At 42.8% G+C, this 23,078-nt stretch overlaps 1 protein-coding gene across 1 annotated transcript; it reads right to left on the bottom strand.

The window, feature by feature from the left end:
• Positions 1–366: 366 nt before the first annotated feature.
• On the bottom strand, positions 367–22,059 carry LOC112262836 (protein mono-ADP-ribosyltransferase PARP3-like). The gene is made up of 9 exons (XM_042305180.1): positions 21,558–22,059; positions 12,268–12,524; positions 12,007–12,145; positions 11,256–11,482; positions 10,903–11,061; positions 7,082–7,168; positions 6,674–6,857; positions 1,780–1,923; positions 367–811 (listed from the first exon to the last, which is right to left on the bottom strand). Exons 1-9 carry the CDS (start codon positions 22,057–22,059, stop codon positions 642–644), a joined length of 1,869 nt encoding a protein of 622 aa, XP_042161114.1. The 3' UTR covers positions 367–641.
• Between the last annotated feature and the right edge of the window lie 1,019 nt (positions 22,060–23,078).

Here is a 23,078-nt window from a genome sequence, read left to right as displayed (position 1 = left end):
GGAAAATTATTTAAGACTGAGACTCTCTCCAATACAACCCAACATTGCAGATATACATCTATGTGCATCCTTTCAAGCACACTCTTCTCATTAACCTATGGTGAGTTATTCACAATTGTATGAACAAATAAAGTTTTATATGTACAGTAAGATGGCTAAATAAAAAGCTAAATGATTGATTATTGTAATTATATTATTATTTGTGCCCTGGTCCTATAAGAGCTCTTTGTCACTTCCCACGAGCCGGGCTGTGACAAAAACACACTCAATCTTATGTTTAATAAATGTATCGTATAGCGTGTGTGTAGCAGGCTTACAATGATGGCAAAAAACAACATTTGAGAGTGCGCTGACCCTGGTGCTAGAGGGAGTACGCAGCTGGAGGTTAAATGTTTGAAGGGGTACTGGACAATAAAAAGTTTGGGAACCACTGCAATAGACCATGGAAGACTGTTCACTCAAAACCTGTTAGGATACTATAAAGGATAAGGCACAGAGTATATATATGATATTATAGGGAACTTTGGTTGGATATTGCACACAGTGACAGAGGTGTCTATTAATAACAAAAACTTTAATTACTTGAATAATACCATCTCCTAGAATGCATAGGTGCCTCCTCCCTCCCTCCTTCTCTCCAGTTAAAACTTGAGCTCCAGCAGGTAGCGGATGCGACACTGGTTTCCCTTGTAGACCAGGTCCTCGCTGTTGCAGAAGTAGCTGTCCTTGTACTGGGGCTGCTTGGTGGGTTTACCCTGAGACACAGCCACCTGCTTACCATCCAGTGTCAGGAAGATGTCCTTGGACGGGTCTGAAACAATACAACAGTGTTGACTACACAACCATACTGATGCCTTCTTCTGGATATTGTCTGACCATCTACCAGATGTTTAGAAATACAGTGACCACTTCATTAGAGCGTACACTACCGTTCAAAAGTTTGGGCTCACTTAGAAATGTCCTTGTTTTTGAGAGAAAATAAAAAAAATTGTCCATTTAAATAACATCAAATTGATCAGAAATACAGTGTTCATGTTGTAAATTACTATTGTAGCTTGAAACGTCTGATTTTTTATGAAATATCTACATAGGCGTACAGAGGCCCATTATCAGCAACCATCATTCCTGTTTTCCAATGGCACATGGTGTTAGCTAATCCAAGTTTATCATTTTAAAAGGCTAATTGATCATTAGAAAACCCTTTTGCAATTATGTTAGCACAGCTGAAAAATGCTGTCCTGATTAAAGAAGCAATAAAACTGGCCTTCTTTAGACTAGTTGAGTATCTGGAGCATCAACATTTGTGGATTTGATGACAGGCTCAAAATGGCCAGAAACAAAGTACCTTCTTCTGAAACTCGTCAGTCTATTCTTGTTCTGAGAAGTGAAGGCTATTGCATGTGCGAAATTGCCAAGAAACTGAAGATCTCGTACAACGCTGTGTAATACTCCCTTCACAGAACAGCACAAACTGTCTCTAACCAGAATAGAAAGAGTGAAAGGCCCCAGTGCACAACTGAGCAAGAGGACAAGTAATTTAGAACATGAACAATGTCTACACTGTATTTCTGATCAATTTGATGTTATTTTAAATGGACAAAAAAATGTGCTTTTCTTTCAAAAACAAGGACATTTCTAAGTGACCCCAAACTTTTAAACAGTGTATATAGAGACAGACTGGCCATGGCTGAGACAATAACAGTGAATGGATTTTGTCACCAGGGTAAGGGAGTGAGTTGCTATTAGACCAGAAGTGAGCTGTGAGTGGTGGTGCTGTACCTGGTTCCACCTGTCCTCGAGCCACCACGCTGTCGTAGCCATCAGGAGCCTTCATCAGGGAGCTGTCATCCTTCGTGTTGGTGTGCTCCTTCCCTAGCACCACCTCATTCAGAAACATCACCTCGATGCCTTCAGATGTATGCACTACACAGAGACAGGACACAGAGACATGGCTTTAAGGGAGGTCCTTTTAACCGCCCAGAGTCGATGTCCGTGCCCCTGCGGGAATCAAATTAGCATAATAAGCTAGAAATATGTTTTTTTTTGCATGGGCTGTGTCTCAATCCCCGACATCCGTTGTTGGTCATCCCCACCTGTGGTGAAAGGTGGCAGAGCTACTGCAGTGTTTGTCTGACCAGTAGACATCCCGAAAATCAGTCTTCTCACGAAAATGTCTGTAGCGTCTCCACGGTTTGGCCGACAAAAGCTATTATGAACCCTCCATGGAAAGATAAGGCCCTCAACCACCACAAGCATCCAGGAACTCGTCTGAAGTCTCTACCGCCAATTTGCTAATTAAGTCTGTTGCATCTGAACAGTTTGGGCAACACACTAATATGACCCCTCTCATGAACACATACAGTACCAGTCAAAACTCATTACAGAGTTTTTTTTATTTTTTTTTTACTATTTTCTACATAATAATAATAATAATAACAGTGAAGTCATCAAAACTACGAAACAACAAATATGGAATCATGTAGTAACCAAAAAAGTGTTAAACAAATCAAATATATTTTATATTTGAGATTTTTCAAAATAGCCACCTTTGCCTTGATGACAGCATTGCACACTACTGGCATTATCCCAACCAGCGTCATGAGGTAGTCACATGGAATTAATTTCAATTAACAGGTGTGCCTTTGTTAAAATTACATTTTTTAAATTTACAGCTACCCCACTACTTTTTTCAATTTTCGACCTGAAGACATACCCAAATCTAACTGCCTGTAGCTCAGGCCCATTACCAAGGATATGCATATTCTTGGTTTCATTTTAAAAGAAAACACATTACATTTATATATATTGCTACTAAAATTTTAAAAATCACAAATAATATTTGATATTATTAATTTCAAACAACGGCATTAGCATGAGAAGAACTTACCAGTCCAATACGATGTCCTCTCTGTTCAAAAAATATTCCTCCATTTGGGAATCGCTAAATGAATCGTCCTCCAACAATCTCTGTCTCACTTTCCCGATCCATTTCTTCTAAAATTGTGTGTACATCTGTATATCTAGACTTAGATTTAGCTTTCCCTGACTTAGTCGCCATACTGATTGATATATAAACAGCTGAAGATGCGCTTTACCAAAATAATGCTGTGCGTAACATGCGTGGCTCCTTCCGGTATGAATCTTCAATGGCGAATGACCCTCTTTACGCTAGAGTTTACTACATGGGATGGTCTTCCAACACAAACATTACATATTGCCATTTAGGTCATTGGCTATCTACTCAGCTAGATTTCAAGACGATCAGTAGTCATTGGGTTAAAATACAGTCAATCAACGAAACAGCGGTCATATCATTGGTGCACAAATCGGTCTTCAAATCAGTTTCTTTCAGTCAATACGTCCTGCGAAATTACCCATCACGTTTGGTTGTGTTACAAACAAACCAGTTGATTGCAATGAAATCAAACATGACTGGATAAAGGCACATTTAGTGTGTTTATTGATATCGAATGTGTCGTCGAAAATGGAATGAGACGGAATTCACGACACAAGCGTTTCACAAAATGTTTTGTGTTAGGCTATAAAAATGGATTTTATCAAACAAAAGACCATTCATTGTGTAACAACGAGCATTGGGATTGCAAGCAGAGGAAGATTGTCAAAAGGTAAACTATTTATTTTATTGCAATTTGTGATGTTGTTACGCCTGTGTTGAAACATTTTTTTTCATGGGGCTTTGTTCTCAGATAATCGCATCGTATTCTTTCGCAGTAAATCCTTTTTTAAATCTGACAACACAGTTGGATTAGCAAGATTCTAGGCTTTCGACCAATGTGACACTTGTATTTTCATGAATGTTTAATATGACTATTTATGTAGCGATCACCGTATGTTGTCGAATTTAATCCCGCTAACGGGTTCGGTGCGCAGAGAGGTTAATGAGTTTGAGCCAGTCAGTTGTGTTGTAACAAGGTCGGTGTGGTATACAGAAGACAGCCCTATTTGGTAAAAGACCAAGTCCATATTATGTTAAGAACAGCTCAAATAAGTAAAGTGAAACATCAGTCCATCACTACTTTAAGACATGAAGGTCAATCAATACATAAAGTTTCAAGAACTGTGAAAGTTCTTCAAATGCAGTCGTTCAAAATCCACCAAGCGCTATGAAGAAACTGGCTCTCATGACGACCACCACAGGAAAGGATGACCCAGGGTTACCTCTGCTGCAGAGGATAAGTTCTTCAGAGTTAACTGCTCCTCAGATTCGGCCCAAATAAATGCTTCACATAGTTCAAGTAACAGACACATCTCAACATCAACTGTTCAGAGGAGACTGTGTGAATCCGGCCTTGGTTGTCGAATTGCTGCAAAGAAACCACTACTAAAGGACACCAATAATAAGAAGAGACTAGCTTGGACCAAGAAACATGAGAAACAGACATTAGACTGGAGGATATCTGTCCTTTGCTTTGATGAGTCCAAATTTTGAGATTTTTGGCACCAACCACCGTGTCTTTGTGAGACGCAGAGTAGATGATCTCTGCATGTGTGGTTCCCACCGTGAAGCATGGTGGAGGAGGTGTGATGGTGTGAGGGTGCTTTGCTGATGACACTGTCAGTGATTTATTTAGAATTCAAGGCAAACCTAACAAGCATTCTGCAGTGATACCTAATCCCATTTGTTTTGCACATAGCGGGACTATCATTTGTTTTTCAACAGGACAATGACCCAAAACACACCTCCAGGCTGTGTAAGGGCTATTTGACCAAGAAGGAGAGTGATGGAGTGCTGCATCAGATGACCTGGCCTCCACAATCATCAAACCTCAACCAAATTGAGGTGGGTTGGGATGAGTGAAGGAAAAACAGCCAACAAGTGCTCAGCAAATGTGGGAACTCAATCAATACGGTTGGAAAAGCATTCCTCATGATCTGTGTAAACATCTTGACCAAACCCCCTGGTCTGCCACACCCAAAAATGATTTCCTGATCTTTCTAATATCTCTCAGATATATAGCGAATTCAGAAAGTATTCAGACCACTTGACTTTTCCCACATTAGACTTATTAAAAAATGTATTTTTTTAAATTCCCCTCGTTTGTCTACACATAATACCCATAATATCAAAGCAAAAACAGAAAATATCACATTCGTATAAGTATTCAGACCCTTTACTCAGTACTTTGTTAAAGAACCTTTGGCAGTGATTACAGCCTTGAGTCTTCGTTTGTATGACGCTACAAGCTTGGCAGACTTGTATTTGGGGAGTTTCTACCATTCTTCTCTGCAGATCCTCTCAAGCTCAGTCAGGTTGTATGGGAGCGTTGCTGCACAGCTATTTTCAGGTCTCTCCAGAGATGTTCTATCGGCTCTGGCTGGGTCACTCAGGGACATTCAGAGACTTGTCCCGAAGCCATTCCTGCTTATTCTTGGCTGTGTGCTTAGGGTCGTTGTCCTGTTGGAAGGTCAAGCTTTGCCCCAGTCTGAGGTCCTGAGCAGGTTTTCATCAAGGATATCTCTGTGCTTTGCTCCTTTAATCTTTCCCTCAATCCTGACTAGTCTCCCAGTCCCTGCCACTGAAAAACATCCCCACAGCATGATGCTGCCACAACCATGCTTCATTGTAAGGATGGTGCCAGGTTTACTCCAGACATGATGCTTTGCATTCAGGCCAAAGTGTTCAATCTTGGTTTCATCAGACCAGAGATTCTTGTTTATCATATCTTGCCTTTTGGCAAACTCCAAGTGAGCTGTCTGGCCACTCTACCATAAAGGCCTGATTGGTGGAGTGCTGCAGAGATGGTTGTCCTTCTGGAAGGTTCTCCCATCATCACAGAGGAACTCTGAAGCTCTGGTAGAGTGACCATCGGGTTCTTGGTCACCTCCCTGACCAAGGCCCTTGTTCCCCGATTGCTCAGTTTGGCCGGGCGGTCAGATCTTAGCCAGCTCTCCAAACTTCTTTCATTTAAGAATGAGGGAGGCCACTGTGTTCTTGGGGATCTTCAGTGCTGCAGAAATATTTTGGGTACCACTCCACAGATCTGTGCCTTGACACAATCCTGTCTTGGAGCTCTACGGACAATTTCTTCGACCTCATGGCTTGGTTTTTGGTCTGACATGCACTGTCAACTGTGGGACCTTATATAGACAGGTGTGTGCCTTTCCAAATCATGTCCAATCAATTGAATTTACCACAGGTGGACTCCAATCAAGTTATAGAATAATATCAAGCATGATCAATGGAAACACACAGCCAAGAAATCACAGGATTGGTTTCGGGACAGGTCTTGGAATGTCCTTGAGTGTCTCTCTGGAGAGACCTGAAAATAGCTGTGCTAACCTGACGGAGCTTGACAGGATCTGCAGAGAAGAATGGGAGAAACTCTCCAAATAAAGTTGTGCCAAGCTTGTAGGGTCATACCCAAGAAGATGTGAGGCTATAATAGCTGCAAAAGGTGCTTCAACAAGTACTGAGTAAAGGGTCTGAATACTTATGTAAATGTATTATTTCAGGTTTTTTTTATACGTTGCAAAAATAAATAAATAAACGTTTTTGCTTCTTCATTTTGGGGTATAGAGTGTGGCTAGATGAGCAAAATGTAGTTTAAAAAAAATCAATTTTAGAATAAGGCTGTAACATAACAAAATGTGAATAAAGTCAAGGGGTCTGAATACTTTCCAAATGCCCTATAACGCAGGGGTAGAACCTCACTGTAATTAGAAGAGTTGCTGATCTCCGAGGCAAAGTAGATGCCCCTGCCTGCGCAGCCCCCTGACTGGGGCATGAAGTGACTATATAGGCCACCTTTCAAGATGACCGCAACCATTGCCAAGTTGGTGCCGTGCCACAGCAGACGCCGGTTCCCCAGGTTGTCATTCTCCCTGAACCGCTCCGCCTGGCGAAAACAATGCCCACACACAGATATGCAGATAGGAGAACAGAATCCGTGACCTAACGCACTATAAGAGGAACCTGTATGTACATTTAAGCCAAAATAAATTGATTCTCAACTTCATTACAAGAATCAAGCTCACAACAAATAAGTAATAAATCAATACAAATTCGTTCTGTATTACATGCTAACATTATTTTGCTGGAGTAGTGTCATGTGTTACTCACCTCAGTCTCACTCTCTACCTCCCAGACATCTATAATCTTTGGCTGGCTGTGGCTATGTACAGTGGCCTTCAGGTATTTCTCAATTACCTTTAAATTAGACAAGAACGAAAATACAATGGAAGCTCAACATTTACTTTCGAATACAGAGAAGAATATTGTATATAATTTTGTCTCAGTAAAGAGTCCCCTATAATGCATTTACAGTGGGGCAAAAAAGTATTTAGTCAGCCACCAATTGTGCAAGTTCTCCCACTTAAAAAGATGAGAGAGGCCTGTAATTTTCATCATAGGTACACTTCAACTATGACAGACAAAATGAGAAGAAAGAAATCCAGAAAATCACATTGTAGGATTTTTAATTTATTTATTTGCAGATTATGGTGGAAAATAAGTATTTGGTCAATAACAAAAGTTTATCTCAATACTTTGTTATATACCCTTTGTTGGCAATGACAGAGGTCAAACGTTTTCTTTAAGTCTTCACAAGGTTTTCACACACTGTTCCTGGTATTTTTGGCCCATTCCTCCATGCAGATCTCCTCTAGAGCAGTGATGTTTTGGGGCTGTTGCTGGGCAACACGGACTTTCAACTCCCTCCAAAGATTTTCTATGGGGTTGAGATCTGAAGACTGGCTAGGCCACTCCAGGACTTTGAAATGCTTCTTACGAAGCCACTCCTTCGTTGCCCGGGCGGTGTGTTTGGGATCATTGTCATGCTGAAAGACCCAGCCACGTTTCATCTTCAATGCCCTTGCTGATGGAAGGAGGTTTTCACTCAAAATCTCACGATACATGGCCCCATTCTTTCCTTTACACGGATCAGTCGCCCTGGTCCCTTTGCAGAAAAACAGCCCCAAAGCATGATGTTTCCACCCCCATGCTTCACAGTAGGTATGGTGTTCTTTGGATGCAACTCAGCATTCTTTGTCCTCCAAACACGACGAGTTGAGTTTTTACCAAAAAGTTATATTTTGGTTTCATCTGACCATATGACATTCCCCCAATCTTCTTCTGGATCATACAAATGCTCTCTAGCAAACTTCAGACAGGCCTGGACATGTACTGGCTTAAGCAGGGGGACACGTCTGGCACTGCAGGATTTGAGTCCCTGGCGGCGTAATGTGTTACTGATGGTAGGCTTTGTTACTTTGGTCCCAGTTCTCTGCAGGTCATTCACTAGGTCCCCCTGTGTGTTTCTGGGATTTTTGGTTACCGTTCTTGTGATCATTTTGACCCCACGGGGTGAGATCTTGCGTGGAGCCCCAGATCGAGGGAGATTATCAGTGGTCTTGTATGTCTTCCATTTCCTAATAATTGCTCCCACAGTTGATTTTTTCAAACCAAGCTGCTTACCTATTGCAGATTCAGTCTTCCCAGCCTGGTGCAGGTCTACAATTTTGTTTCTGGTGTCCTTTGACAGCTCTTTGGTCTTGGCCATAGTGGAGTTTGGAGTGTGACTGTTTGAGGTTGTGGACAGGTGTCTTTTATACTGATAACAAGTTCAAACAGGTGCCATTAATACAGGTAACGAGTGGAGGACAGAGGAGCCTCTTAAAACAGAAGTTACAGGTCTGTGAGAGCCAGAAATCTTGCTTGTTTGTAGGTGACCAAATACTTATTTTCCATCATAATTTGCAAATAAATTCATTAAAAATCCTACAATGTGATTTTCTGGATTTTTTTTCTCCTTTTGTCTGTCATAGTTGAAATGTACCTATGATGGAAATTACAGGCCTCTCTCATCTTTTTAAGTGGGAGAACTTGCACAATTGGTGGCTGACGAAATACTTTTTTGCCCCACTGTATGTCACAAAATAGGACCAAATCAAATTGTATTAGTCACATGCGCCGAATACAACAGGTGTAGACCTGACAGTGAAATGCTTACTTAAAAGCCCCCGACCAACAATGCAGTTAAAAAAATATGAATAAGAAATAAAAGTAACTAGTAGTTAAAGAGCAGCAGTAAAATAACAATAGCGAGACTATATACAGGGGGTAACGGTACAGAGTCAATGTGCGGGGGCACCGGTTAGTCAAGGTAACTGAGGTAATATGTACATGTAGATAGAGTTATTAAAGTGACTATGCATAGATAATAATAGAGTAGCAGTGGCGTAAAAGGGGGAGGTGGGGCAATGCAAATAGTCTTAGTAGCCATTTGATTAGATGTTGAGGAGTATTATGACTTGGGGGTAGATGCTGTTTAGCAGCCACATGGACCTAGACTTTGCGCTCCGGTACCGCTTGCCATGCGGTAGCAGAGAGAACAGTTTATGATTGGAGTCTGACAGTTTTTAGGGCCTTCCTCTGACACCGCCTGGTATAGAGATCCTAGATGGCAGGAAGCTTGGCCCCAGTGATGTACTGGGCCATACGCACTACCCTCTGTTGTGCCTTGTGGTCAGAGGCTGAGCAGTTGCCATACCAGGTAGTGATGCAACCAGGGTGCTCTCGATGGTGCAGCTGTAGAACCTCTTAGTCCTGAATTGACGCTTTGCCTGTTTGATGGTACGTCGGAAGGCATAGTGGGATTTCTTATAAGCTTCCGGGTTAGAGTCACGCTCCTTAAATGCGGCAGTGCGGATGTTGCCCGTAATCCATGGCCTCTGGTTGGGGAATGTACTGGAATATGTTGGGACGATGTCATCGATGCACTTATAGATGAAGCCAATGACTGATGTGGTGTACTCCTCAATGCCATAGGAAGAATCCCGGAACATATTCCAGTATGTGCTAGCAAAACAGTCCTGTAGCTTAGCATCTGCTTCATCTGACCACTTTTTTATTGACCGAGTCACTGGTGCTTCCTGCTGTAATTTTTGCTTGTAAGCAGGAAGATAGAATTATGGTCAGATTTGCCAAATGGAGGACAAGGGAGAGCTTTGTACTCGTCTCTGTGTGTAGAGTAAAGGTGGTCTAGAGTTTTTTTCTCTCTGGTTGCACATTTAACATGCTGATAGAAATTTGGAAAAACAGATTTAAGTTTCCCTGCATTAATGTCCCCTGCCACTAGGAGGGCCGCCTCTGGATGAGCGTTTTCCTGTTTGCTTATGGCGGAATACAGCTCATTGAGTGCGGTCTCAGTGCCAGCATCGGTCTGTGGTGGTATGTAGACAGCTACAAAAAATACAGATGAAAACTCTCTACATAGATAGTGTGGTCTACAGCTTATCATGAGTTTCCACCTCAAGCGAGCAAAACCTCGAAACTTCCTTATATATCGTGTTGTTTACATATTTTAATAGTCCGCCACCCAAACATAAGATATTGCAGTTTTTAATGTCCCATTGGTAGTTTAATCTTCCTCGTAGGTCATTGATTTTATTTTCCAATGATTGCACGTTAGCTAGTAGAACAGAAGGCAGGGGTTTATTCGATCGCCTACAAATTCTCAGAAGGCAGCCCGACCTCCGTCCTCTTTTTCGCTGTTGTCTCTTCAAGCAAATGGTGGGATTTGGGCCTGTTCCTGGGAAAGCAGTATGTCGTTCACGTCGGGCTCGTCGGACTCGTTAAAGGAAAAAAAACCTTCTGCCAGTTCGTGGTGAGTAATCACTGTTCTGATGTCCAGAAGTTATTTTCGGTCATAAGAGACAGTAGCACCAACATTATGTACAACATGAGTAAATAAATAAGTTACAAATAACGCAAAAAAACAACAAAAAAACACAAACGGTTAGGGGCACGTAAAACGTCAGCCATCTTCTCCGTTTCCGTCTTACAATCAGTATCCCTAAAGATTTGTATGACTATGATTTTTACATCTACAACAATACAGCCGTGTTTGTATAAAATTAAACTTCCATTAGAGGCCACAGTACCTTGAATTCCTGTGTTTCTCTTTCTAGTAGACAGAGTTTGCAGTTGAGAGACAGATAGTTCTGGTCCAGTGAATGAGGTACTTTCTCTACCTCCATCAGCTCCTGGGTCTTCTCAGTCTCAGCCTTCAGGTCTTGGGCTATCTCTATATCAGCCAGCACCTGCAGGGAACAGCAGAAGGAGGGAGAGATGGAACCAGGCCTGGAAAAAAATGACTCATTATTATGGCCAGGAGTTTTACCTATTACCAAAACTCTGTGTCTTTGTAGGCTATAAAAAAAACTTTTGGCCCTAAATAGTACTGACCAATATCAATGTCATTCCACAAAGTACAAGTTGATTAAGTAGATCTCACCAGAAGCATCTCCTTCTTCTTCTCTATGATCTCAGAGCTGTCGATGACCGGGGGCCTTTTGCGTCCAAAGATGTGTGGGATGATGGTGAAGAACTTGGAGGAGAGCTCCTCCAGTTTGGCCCTGCTGGTCTGGCTGGCGTTCATAGCTCCCTCAATCTCCTCCAGCACTTTAAAGCCCTTCGTGATCTGCAGCTTGCTCAGCTTCCCCAAGGGTATCTTCTTTATGTCTGGTGGGAAGAACCAGGGAAGAGATGATGATTATACACATATTACCGCTCTGTCTAAGTTCATATGTTAGACACGTTTTTTATAGCTCTATGTTGACTGCTTTCCTCTACATTGGTCAATGTGGTTGTTGGGGAACTCACAATACAGCTGAATAAGCTTCGGTCCAAATCAGTCAATTGTACAGTCAGGCGCCATTTACATTATTGATCAGGCAGACTGGGTTTTAGATGGATTAGACATTTATCTCCAGATCGCCAGGCTTTACCCTCTACTTAAATGACTCTAGTTAATGATTTAGGATACCTCTTTGATCACAGAGACTTCAGTTGAACAGCCAAGGCAGGTATATAATTCCACTGAGGGTAGAATACAATACAACAAACAGTTCAGTCAAACAGGTATGTTACTTAATAGAACATGTGTACATAGACAGACCCCACCCAGGCTTAATGACTGAGGAACAGAGGGTTGTTTCAGTGCTGTAGCGTTAAAGGTGGTGTGTTGGACTAAGATTGACACTCACCCAGGTCCATGCACTCCATGGCCTTTTTGAACATGTCGTTGCTAAATATTAGATGGATGAGCTTCTGTGTGGGGTTATTCAGGGTGCAAGGCAGAATGTTTTGGGTCCCCTTGACAATCTTCCCCTCAACATTGTCCACCTGCAAAAGCCAGACGAGAGCATGCTATAATTGACACAGTGAAGCAATAATGAGTCAAAGAAGCAGTCTGACTATGTATCAGAGTCCTTAGCAGCACTTAGTCCCTAGCACACCACTGTTACCTTGACCTCTGCATCCTGGCCTCCATCCACCTTTATCAGGGTGTACTTCCCCGGGCGAGACACAAAGTTGTCCCGCTCCTTCCAGCTGTTCTTCGTCTTGTCTGTGAACTTCTTCTCAAAGTCTTTGATGGCTTTGTCTGGGCTGGCATAGGGGACTGATAGTTTTGACTGGCCTATTTCTCCCTGTAGGTGAGGAGAAAGGATTTCGTGCTTCAATCCTAGATGCTCAACCGGTGAATAGTTTAGTATATTAATTAAAGTAATCAAAGAAATGTAGATTTACTAAAGTTGACACAGGAATGTGTAGCAAACTACCATCTTGTCTTTGTCTGAAATGAAGCTTACCACTCTCCCCCATTTGGTCCAGCAGTAGTAACAGGCGCCTGTATTCAACACTTGAATGACATAAAACTTATTGCTGTTATTTTCAATGTTGGTCTGATTCAGCATACAGTCATAATCTTCATACACCTATTGGGGAGGAACATGATTTAGGTCATGTTGGCACATTAGATTTTATTAGACACCCCTATATCAAGAGCAACTTACAGGAGCAATTAGGATTAAGTGATGTACTCAAGGGCACGTCGTAAGATTTTTCACCTGGACGGCTCCGGGATACAAACCAGCAGCCTTACGGTTACAGCCCGGCGCTCTTAATCGCTAGGCTACCTGACTACCCATTCATCTACTGCACTGCACAGTCTGTCCTACTGATGTGACTGCAAGGCTGATCAAACAAATCATTAAGTCAAATGCCTATAGCTAGTGACAGTTTCTCAGAATCTGCTACATATGAATGAGTAACACACACAGCAGTACATTGGTCTTTTGAAACCTCTATAACTGTATGCAGCATATACAGTCCAGGAGATGTAAGTGACCTCACTTACAGCATTACAAAGTGTTTTATTTGTATTTATTTGGGATCCCCATTAGCTGTTGCCAAGACAGCAGAAATTATTCCTGGGGTCCAAATGAGACTTACATCACACATAAAGCAAAAGATAAAACAGTACATCATATAACATTATTACACCACTACATATCTACAATACAACATGTATAATACCACCATACAACAATATTATAATGTACGTATGTGTAAAGTGCGTGTGCTAGCGTGTGTGTGTGTGTGTGTATGTGTCTCTACCTGCGTGTGTGTGTCTCTTCACAGTACCCGCTGTTCCATAAGGTGTATTTAAAAAAAAAAATCAGATTCTACTTCTTGCATCAGATACCTGATGTGGAATAGAGTTCCATGTAGTCATGGCTCTATGTAGTACTGTGCACTTCCCATAGTCTGTTCTGGACTTGTGAAGAGACGCTGGTGGCCTGTCTTGTGGAGTATGCATGGCTGTCCGAGCCATGTGCCAGCAGTTTAAACAGACCGCTCAGTGCATTCAGTTTGTCAACACTTATTACAAAAACAAGTAGTGATGAAGTCAATCTCTCCTCCACTTTGAGACATGAGATTGACATGCATATTATTAATGTTAGCACTCCATGTACATTTAACCTCACTAGGGGGTGTGGGACGCTCCCACCTGGCTAACATCCAGTGATGTTGGCCATGCGATTATGCGATTATCTGAGAACAGCACCCAGCAGACAAATCATTACAAACAGTAACAAGCCAAGTAGAGGAGTTACACAAGTCAGAAATAGTGATAAAATTAATCACTTACCTTTGATGATCTTCAAATGTTTGCACACAAAACTCCCATTTACTCAATAAATGTTTGTTTTGTTCGATAAAGTCCATGTTTATATCCAAAATCATCCATTTTGTTAGCGTGTTTTGTTCAATAATCCACTGTCTCAAACAACATCCGGTGAAATTGCAGAGCATGAAACTCAACAAAACAGAAATTCTCATAAAAAACATACATAAAAGATACAAATGTTATACACCAGCTTAAAGATAAAATTCTTGTTAATCCAACCACTGTGTCAGATTTCAAAAAGGCTTTACGGCGAAAGCAAACCATACGATTATCTGAGAACAGCACCCAGCAGACAAATCATTACAAACAGTTAGCAGCCAAGAAGAGTAACAAAAGTCAGAAATAGCAATAAAATGTATCACTTATCTTTGATGATCTTCATATGGTTGCACTCCGAAGACTCCATGTTACTCAATAAATGTTTGTTTTGTTCAATAATGTCCCTCTTTATGTCCAAAAACCTCAGTTTTGATGGTGCGTTTTGTTCAGCAATCCATTGGAACAAAGCACGGTCACAACAGACAGACGAAAAATCAATAAAGTACCATAAAAGTTCATAGAAACATGTCAAACGATGTTTAAAATCAATCCTCAAGTTGTTTTTGCCATAAATAATCAATCATATTTCAACTGGACAAAAGCTTCATCAATAGAAAAGGAGAAACAGGAAAGGCGCTCTCCCGATCGTGTGCTGGACTCATGTCTGGAAATTTCCACTGTCCTCTCACTGAAAGTGCTGTATCTCCCTAATTTTTCAGAGTAAAAGCCTGAAACAATGTCTAAAGACTGGCCACATGTAGAGGAAGCCATAGAGATTGTGAACTGGGTCCTAAGTCTTTGTATGGTGGATAGGCTTTCAATGGAAAAACAGACTTTCAAAATAATAGTACTTTGTGGATGGATTTTCCTCAGGTTTTCACCTGCCATATCAGTTCTGTTATACTCACAGACATGAATTTAACAGTTTTGGAAACATTAGAGTGTTTTCTATCCAGATCTACCAATTATATGCATATCCTAGCTTCTGGGCCTGAGTAGCAGGCAGTTTACTTTGGGCACGCTTTTCATCCAAAATTCCGAATGCTGCCCCCTACCCTAGTGAAGTTAAGGGCCAACCGTGCTGCCCTAGTCTGAGCCAATCGTAATTTTGTGGCAGCTAACACACGACTGAACAGTTGTCCAGGTGCGACAAAACTAAGGCCTGCAGGACCTGCCTTGTTGATAGTGTTGTTAAGAAGGCAGAGCAGGGCATTATTATGGACAGACTTCTCCCCATCTTAGCTACTGTTGTATCAACATGGTTTGACCATGACAGTTTACAATCCAGGGTTACTCCAAGCGGTATAGTCACCTCAACTTGCTCTATTTCCGCATTATTCATTACAAGATTTAGATGAGGTTTAGGGTTTAGTGAATGATTTGTCCAAAATACAGTGCTTTTAGTTTTTGAAACATGTTGATGCCACCCATTTTGGGTGGTAGCTGTAGTAGCTGACGTGTATAGTGTTGAGTCATGGCTTTACTCAAAGCCAGTGGCATGTCGTTAGTAAAGATTGAAAAAGGTAAAGGGCTTAGACAGCTGCCCTGGGGAATTCCTGATTCTACTTGGATTATGCTAGAGAGGTTTCCATTAAAGAACACCCTCTGTGTTCTGTTAGACAGGTAACTCTTTATCCACAATATAGCAGGAGGTGTAAAGCCATAACACATACATTTTTCCAACAGCAGACTATGATTGATAATGTCAGAAGCCGCACTGAAGTCTAACAAAACAGCCCACACAATCTTTTAATCATACATTTCTCTCAGTCAACCATCAGTCATTTGTGTAAGTGCTGTGTTTGTTGAATGTCCTTCCCCATGAGCATGCTAAAAGTCTGTTGTCAATTTATTTACAGTAAAATGTAATTGTATCTGGTCAAACACAATTTTTCCAAAAGTTTACTAAGGGTTAGTAACAGGCTGATTGGTCGGTTATTTGAGCCAGTAAAGGGTCTTGATATTCTTAAATAGCAGAATGACTTTAGCTTCCCTCTCAGCCTGAGGGCACACACTTTCTAGTAGGCTTAGATTGAAGATATGGCAAGTAGGAGTGGCAATATCATCTGCTATTATCCTCCAAATCTTTCCATCCAAGTTGTCAGACCCCCGTGGCTTGGCATTGTTGATAGACAACAATACTTTTTTCACCTCTTCCATACTCAATTTACGGAATTCAAAATTACAATGCTGGTTTTTCATAATTTGGTCAATTATACTTGGATGTGTAGTGTTGGTGTTTGTTGCTGGAATGTAATGGCTAAGTTTGATGAAAAAATCATTAAAGTAGTTGGCTATATCAGTGGGTTTTGATATGAATGAGCCATCTGATTCAATGAATAATGGAGCCCAAAATTTCATTTAAGGTGGTCCAAAGCTTTTTAATTATCATTCTTTATGTAATTTATCTTTGTTTCATAGAATAGTTTATTATTTTTATTCAGTTTAGTCACATGATTTCTCAATTTGCAGTAAGTTTGCCGATCGGTTGTGCAGCCACACTTATTTTCCTTTTTTTTGCCTCAACATCTCAACCATACACATTTGTCAAGTCCTCATCAATCCAAGGGGATTTAACAGTTTCTACAGTAATTTTCTAAATGGGTGCATGCTTATTAGTAACTGGAATAAGCAATTTCATAAACACACCACAGACCAGGAAATATTGTTACATCGTCACCATAGGAATCAAAACAAAACTTATGACCTCATGCACTCTATTAGGCCCAGCCTTTTTACTTGAACTCTGTGAAGCATTTATTTGGGCCACAATTTCTGAGGCTGGAAACTCCGATGAACTGATCCTCCGCAGCAGAGGTATCGCTGGGTCTTCCATTCCTGTGGCGGTCCACATTAGAGCCAGTTTCATCATAGCGCTTGATGGATTTTGCGAGTGCACTTGAAGAGACTTTCAAAGTTTTGACTGACATATTGACTGACCTTCATGTCTTAAAGTAATGATGGACTGTTGTTTCTCTTTGCTTATTTGAGCTGTTCTTGCCATATTATGGACTTGGTCTTTAACCAAATTGGGCTAACTTCTGCATACCACCCCTATATTGTTACAACACAACTGATTGGCTCAATTGCATTGAAAAGGAAAGAAATTCCACAAATTAACTTTTAACAAGACACACCTGTTAATTGAAATGCATTCCAGGTGACTACCTCATGAAGCTGGTTGAGAGAATGCCAAGAGTGTGCAAAGCTGTCATCAAGGCAAAGGGTGGCTACTTTGAAATATCTAAAACAAAAATATATTCTGATTTGTTTAACACTTTTTTGGTCACAACATGATTCCAAATGTGTAATTTCATAGTTTTGATGCCTTCACTATTATTCTACAATGTAGAAAATAGTAAAAAAATAAAGAAAATCCCTTGAATGAGTAGACGTGTCCAAACTTTTGACTGGTATTGTATGTAAATGTGATATCATTTTTTAAAAATGTTTATTAGCAAAAATGTCTAAAAACCTGTTTTTGGTTCATCTGTCACGTTCTGACCATAGTTCTTGTGTGCTTTCCTTGTTTTAGTGTTGGTCAGGATGTGAACTGGGTGGGCATTCTATGTTGTGTGTCTAGTTTGTCTATTCCTATGTTTGGCCTGATATGGTTCTCAATCAGAGGCAGGTGTTAGTCATTGTCTCTGATTGGGAAACATATTTAGGTAGCCTGTTTTGTGTTGGGTTTTGTGGGTGGTTGTCTCCTGTCTGTGTGTTCTCTGCACCAGATAGGACTGTTTTGGTTTTGCCATATTTGTTATTTTGTATTTGTGTTCATATTTAGTTTTCTTATTAAAAAACATGAACTCTAACCACGCTGCATTTTGGTCTTCCTCTCCTTCGACTGAAGAAAGCCGTTACAGAACCACCCATCACAACAGGACCAAGCGGCGTGGTGACAGGCAGCGGCAGCAGGAGCAGCGCAAGGAGGAATGGACATGGGAGGACGAGTTGGACGGTAAAGGACCCTGGGTACAGCCAGGAGAATATCGCCTCCCCAAATAAGAGCGGGAGGCGGCGAAGGCGGAGAGGCGCTGGTATGAGGAGGCAGCATGGCGGCGCGAATGGAAGCCCGAGAGTCAGCACCAAAAATGTATTGGGGGAGGCACACAGGAAATGTGACGAAGCCAGGTAGGAGACCTGTGCCAACTTCCTGTGCTTACCGGAGGGCGTGAGAGACCGGGCAAGCACCGTGTTATGCTGTGGATCGCATCGGTGTCCCCAGTGCTGTTGCATAGCCTGGTGCGGTACATACCAGCTCCTCGTATCGGCCGGGCTAGAGTGGGCATCGAGCCAGGTGCCATGAAGCCGGCTCTACGCATCTGGTCTCCAGTGCGTCTCCTTGGGCCGGCGTACATGGCACCAGTCTTACGCATGGTGTCCCCGGTTCGCCTGCATAGCCCAGTGCGGGCTATTCCACCTTGCCGCACTGGCAGGGCGACCGGGAGCATTCAACCAGGTAAGGTTGGGCAGGCACGGTGCTCAAGAGCTCCAGTGCGCCTGCACGGTCCGGTCTATCCAGTGCCACCTACACGCACCAGCCCTCCGGTGGCAGCCCCCCGCACCAGGCTTCCTGTGCATGTCCAGAGCCCAGTACTCCCTGTTTCTCCTCCCCGCACTCACCCTGAGGTGCGTGTCCTCGGCCCAGTACCATCAGTGCCGGCACCACGCACCAGGCCTACAGTGCGCCTCGCCTGTCCAGAGCCGCTAGAGTCTCCCCCTGTCCAGAGCCGCTAGAGGCTCCCGCCTGTCCAGGGCCGCCAGAGTCTCCCGCCTGTCCAGAGCCGCCAGAGTCTCCCGCCTGTCCAGAGCCGCCAGAGTCTCCCGCCTGTCCAGAGCCGCCAGAGTCTCCCGCCTGTCCAGAGCCGCCAGAGTCTCCCGCCTGTCCAGAGCCGCCAGAGTCTCCCGCCTGTCCAGAGCCGCCAGAGTCTCCCGCCTGTCCAGAGCCGCCAGAGTCTCCCGCCTGTCCAGAGCCGCCAGAGTCTCCCGCCTTTCTGCCAGGATCCGCCAGAGCCGCCAGTCAGCCAGGATCCGCCAGAGCCGCCAGTCAGCCAGGATCCGCCAGAGCCGCCAGTCAGCCAGGATCCGCAGGATCCGCCAGAGCCGCCAATCAGCCAGGATCCGCCAGAGCCGCCAGTCAGCCGGGATCCGCCAGAGCCGCCATTCAGCCAGGATCCGCCAGAGCCGTCAGTCAGCCAGGATCCGCCAGAGCCGTCAGTCAGCCAGAAGCTGCCAGAGCCGTCAACCAGCCTGAGCTATCTCTCAGTCCTGAGCTACCTCTCAGTCCTAAGCTACCCCTCAGGCCTGAGCTACCCCTCGGTCCTGAGCTACCCCTCGGTCATGAGCTACCCTTCAGTCCTGAGCTACCCCTCAGTCCTGAGCTACCCCTCAGTCCTGAGCTACCTCAGTCCGGAGCTGCCCCTTAGTCCAGTGGGGCCCCTCAGTCCAGCAGGGCCCTTTGTTAGGGTTCCTAGGCCAAGGTCGGAGGTGGACTAAGACAATGATGGAGTGGGGTCCACGTCCAGCGCCAGAGCCGCCACTGCGGACAGATGCCCACCCAGACCCTCCCCTATAGGTTTAGGTTGTGCGGTCGGAGTCCACACCTTGGGGGTGGTACTGTGACGTTCTGATCATAGTTATTGTGTGTTTTCCTTGTTTTAGTGTTGGTCAGGACGTGAGCTGGGTGGGCATTCTATGTTGTTTGTCTATTTTTATGTTTGGCCTGATATGGTTCTCAATCAGAGGCAGGTGTTAGTCATTGTCTCTGATTGGGAACCATATTTAGGTAGCCTGTTTTGTGTTGGGTTTTGTGGGTGGTTGTTTCATGTCTTTGTGTTCTCTGCACCAGATAGGACTGTTTCGGTTTTGCCACATTTGTTATTTTGTATTTGTGTTCATGTTTAGTTTTCTTATTAAAAAACATGAACTCTAACAATGCTGCATTTTGGTCTTCCTCTCCTTCGACGGAAGAAAGCCGTTACATCATCATTATTGTGTCTTGTATGTAGATTGATTAGGGGAAAAAAATATTTAATTCCTTTTAGAATAAGGTTGTAACGTAACAAATGTGGAAAAAGTCAATACTTTCCGAATTCACTGTATGTGGATGGAAACATCTTCTAAATGACTAAAATGTCAAATAATGTCTCCACAGGAGGACATTTGAGTTGAAATAGTACCCAATACATTTGTCTGATAGGTGGTAAAGGCAGCCCAAGAAATTGTCTACTTTGTGCCTTGATATGACATGATGTCCAACTCACCTCTCCTGAATGCTGTTCTGACAGCAAGCATTGCTCATCAGCCTTACTTTTGCCCTTAAGGTGTGGCCCTGCAACATTCAGAGCCTCTATGGCAGAGGAAAAGGCATCCTTTGATGTGTCAGGCTCTTGCTTCACCTTATTTCCACCCGCTTCAGTGACTTTGGCGGAAGAGGCAGCACTTCTCTTTGGTGCCATCCTTTCTCTGTATCTCAAATCACTGCAAAAAAATATATACAACGTTATGAATCAACACACTAAAATGAAAGATGATGGATAATCCTCATGCACTTGAGTCAGCAGGTGTTTTTCACTTCATCCTTTTCACTTCATTGTTCATTAGGTAATGGACAATGCTCATAGCAGTGATGTTTTGATGCAGCTAAGTGAGGGAATGGGTACTTCTAGTATCAGAGACGTAGCAGCAGCAGACACAGTAGAAGCTGCAAAGAGGCGCTCAAGGTTGAAGGGCCACGCGTTAAGGGCAAAAGTAAATTCATCAGTTATTCTTCGCTCTGGCACAATCAAATTAGAGTGCTCTGAAATCGGAGTAGATATCCAGAGTGAATTATGAACGGACAATCTGACAACGCTCTGAATTTACGAACGCCAAGTACGCACTCTGGCACTTGTGGTGGTTAATTTCTTTACTATCAAATGAGGAGAGACAAACTTATCACACAAGTAAGAGTAATACTTAAACTAAATCTTTAATCACCTATTAATAAGGGAGCAGGTCAATACAACGCACAAATATAAAGTGAATCGATTGAGTGCTCTACGATAATGATGGCTGGTCGACGATTCACGCTCAGATGATTCGTTGAGAGCCCCGAGACAAAAGTACAAAGGTATTTTATAGCCAAGATACACCCCTTTCAACCTATATGACGAACAACAGATATATAGAATGGGGAACAAGGTTAAGATTTGTATGAAAGATACCTATAATACATAGCAGACAGTATCTGCTGTGTCAACAGTTTTCATTGCGTAGAGACCAGTGTCTGGCCCCGTATAGAAAAGAAACATTAACTCATGCTCTGGAATGCTCTTTAGGTTTTATCACCCAAATTACATGTACATTTCCTGTCAGTGTTATCACCCAGAGGCCCATCCTCAGTAGAACACACACACACAATAGTTAACAGAATACTCTATTCCATTGCATAAAACAACCATTTGATGCAATAAAAGTATTATAACATAATCTTGAAATGTTCCACCACACACTCCAGATTGAATTTATGAACACACCCACAGTAGAAGCAGCAGATACAGTAGAAGCAGCAGATACAGTAGAAGCAGCAGATACAGTAGAAGCAGCAGATGCAGTAGAAGCAGCAGACGCAGTAGAAGCAGCAGATAGAGTAGAAACAGCAGATACAGTAGAAGCAGCAGATACAGTAGAAGCAGCAGACGCAGTAGAAGCAGCAGATACAGTAGAAGCAGCAGATACAGTAGAAGCAGCAGATACAGTAGAAGCAGCAGATACAGTAGAAGCAGCAGATGCAGTAGAAGCAGCAGATACAGTAGAAGCAGCAGATACAGTAGAAGCAGCAGATACAGTAGAAGCAGCAGATACAGTAGAAGCAGCAGATACAGTAGAAGCAGCAGACGCAGTAGAAGCAGCAGATACAGTAGAAGCAGCAGATACAGTAGAAGCAGCAGATACAGTAGAAGCAGCAGATACAGTAGAAGCAGCAGATACAGTAGAAGCAGCAGATACAGTAGAAGCAGCAGACACAGACAAGCCCTGGCATGCCCGTATATTCAAATCAAATCAAATCAAATCAAATCAAATCAAATCAAATTTTATTTGTCACATACACATGGTTAGCAGATGTTAATGCGAGTGTAGCGAAATGCTTGTGCTTCTAGTTCCGACAATGCAGTAATAATGAACAAGTAATCTAACTAACAATTCCAAAAAAACTACTGTCTTATACACAGTGTAAGGGGATAAAGAATATGTACATAAGGATATATGAATGAGTGATGGTACAGAGCAGCATAGGCAAGATACAGTAGATGATATTGAGTACAGTATATACATATGAGATAAGTATGTAAACCAAGTGGCATAGTTAAAGTGGCTAGTGATACATGTATTACATAAGGATGCAGTCGATGATATAGAGTACAGCATCAACGTATGCATATGAGATGAATAATGTAGGGTAAGTAACATTATATAAGGTAGCATTGTTTAAAGTGGCTAGTGATATATTTACATCATTTCCCATCAATTCCCATGATTAAAGTGGCTGGAGTAGAGTCAGTGTCATTGACAGTGTGTTGGCAGTAGCCACTCAATGTTAGTGGTGGCTGTTTAACAGTCTGATGGCCTTGAGATAGAAGCTGTTTTTCAGTCTCTCGGTCCCAGCTTTGATGCACCTGTACTGACCTCGCCTTCTGGATGACAGCGGGGTGAACAGGCAGTGGCTCGGGTGGTTGATGTCCTTGATGATCTTTATGGCCTTCCTGTAGCATCGGGTGGTGTAGGTGTCCTGGAGGGCAGGTAGTTTGCCCCCGGTGATGCGTTGTGCAGACCTCACTACCCTCTGGAGAGCCTTACGGTTGAGGGCGGTGCAGTTGCCATACCAGGCGGTGATACAGCCCGCCAGGATGCTCTCGATTGTGCATCTGTAGAAGTTTGTGAGTGCTTTTGGTGACAAGCCAAATTTCTTCAGCCTCCTGAGGTTGAAGAGGCGCTGCTGCGCCTTCTTCACGATGCTGTCTGTGTGAGTGGACCAATTCAGTTTGTCTGTGATGTGTATGC

Source organism: Oncorhynchus tshawytscha, linkage group LG02 (assembly GCF_018296145.1).
Source record: "Oncorhynchus tshawytscha isolate Ot180627B linkage group LG02, Otsh_v2.0, whole genome shotgun sequence".
NCBI lineage: Eukaryota > Metazoa > Chordata > Actinopteri > Salmoniformes > Salmonidae > Oncorhynchus > Oncorhynchus tshawytscha.
The sequence above is the reverse complement of the archived record's forward strand: the minus strand, read 5'-3'. Positions and strand labels throughout refer to the sequence as shown.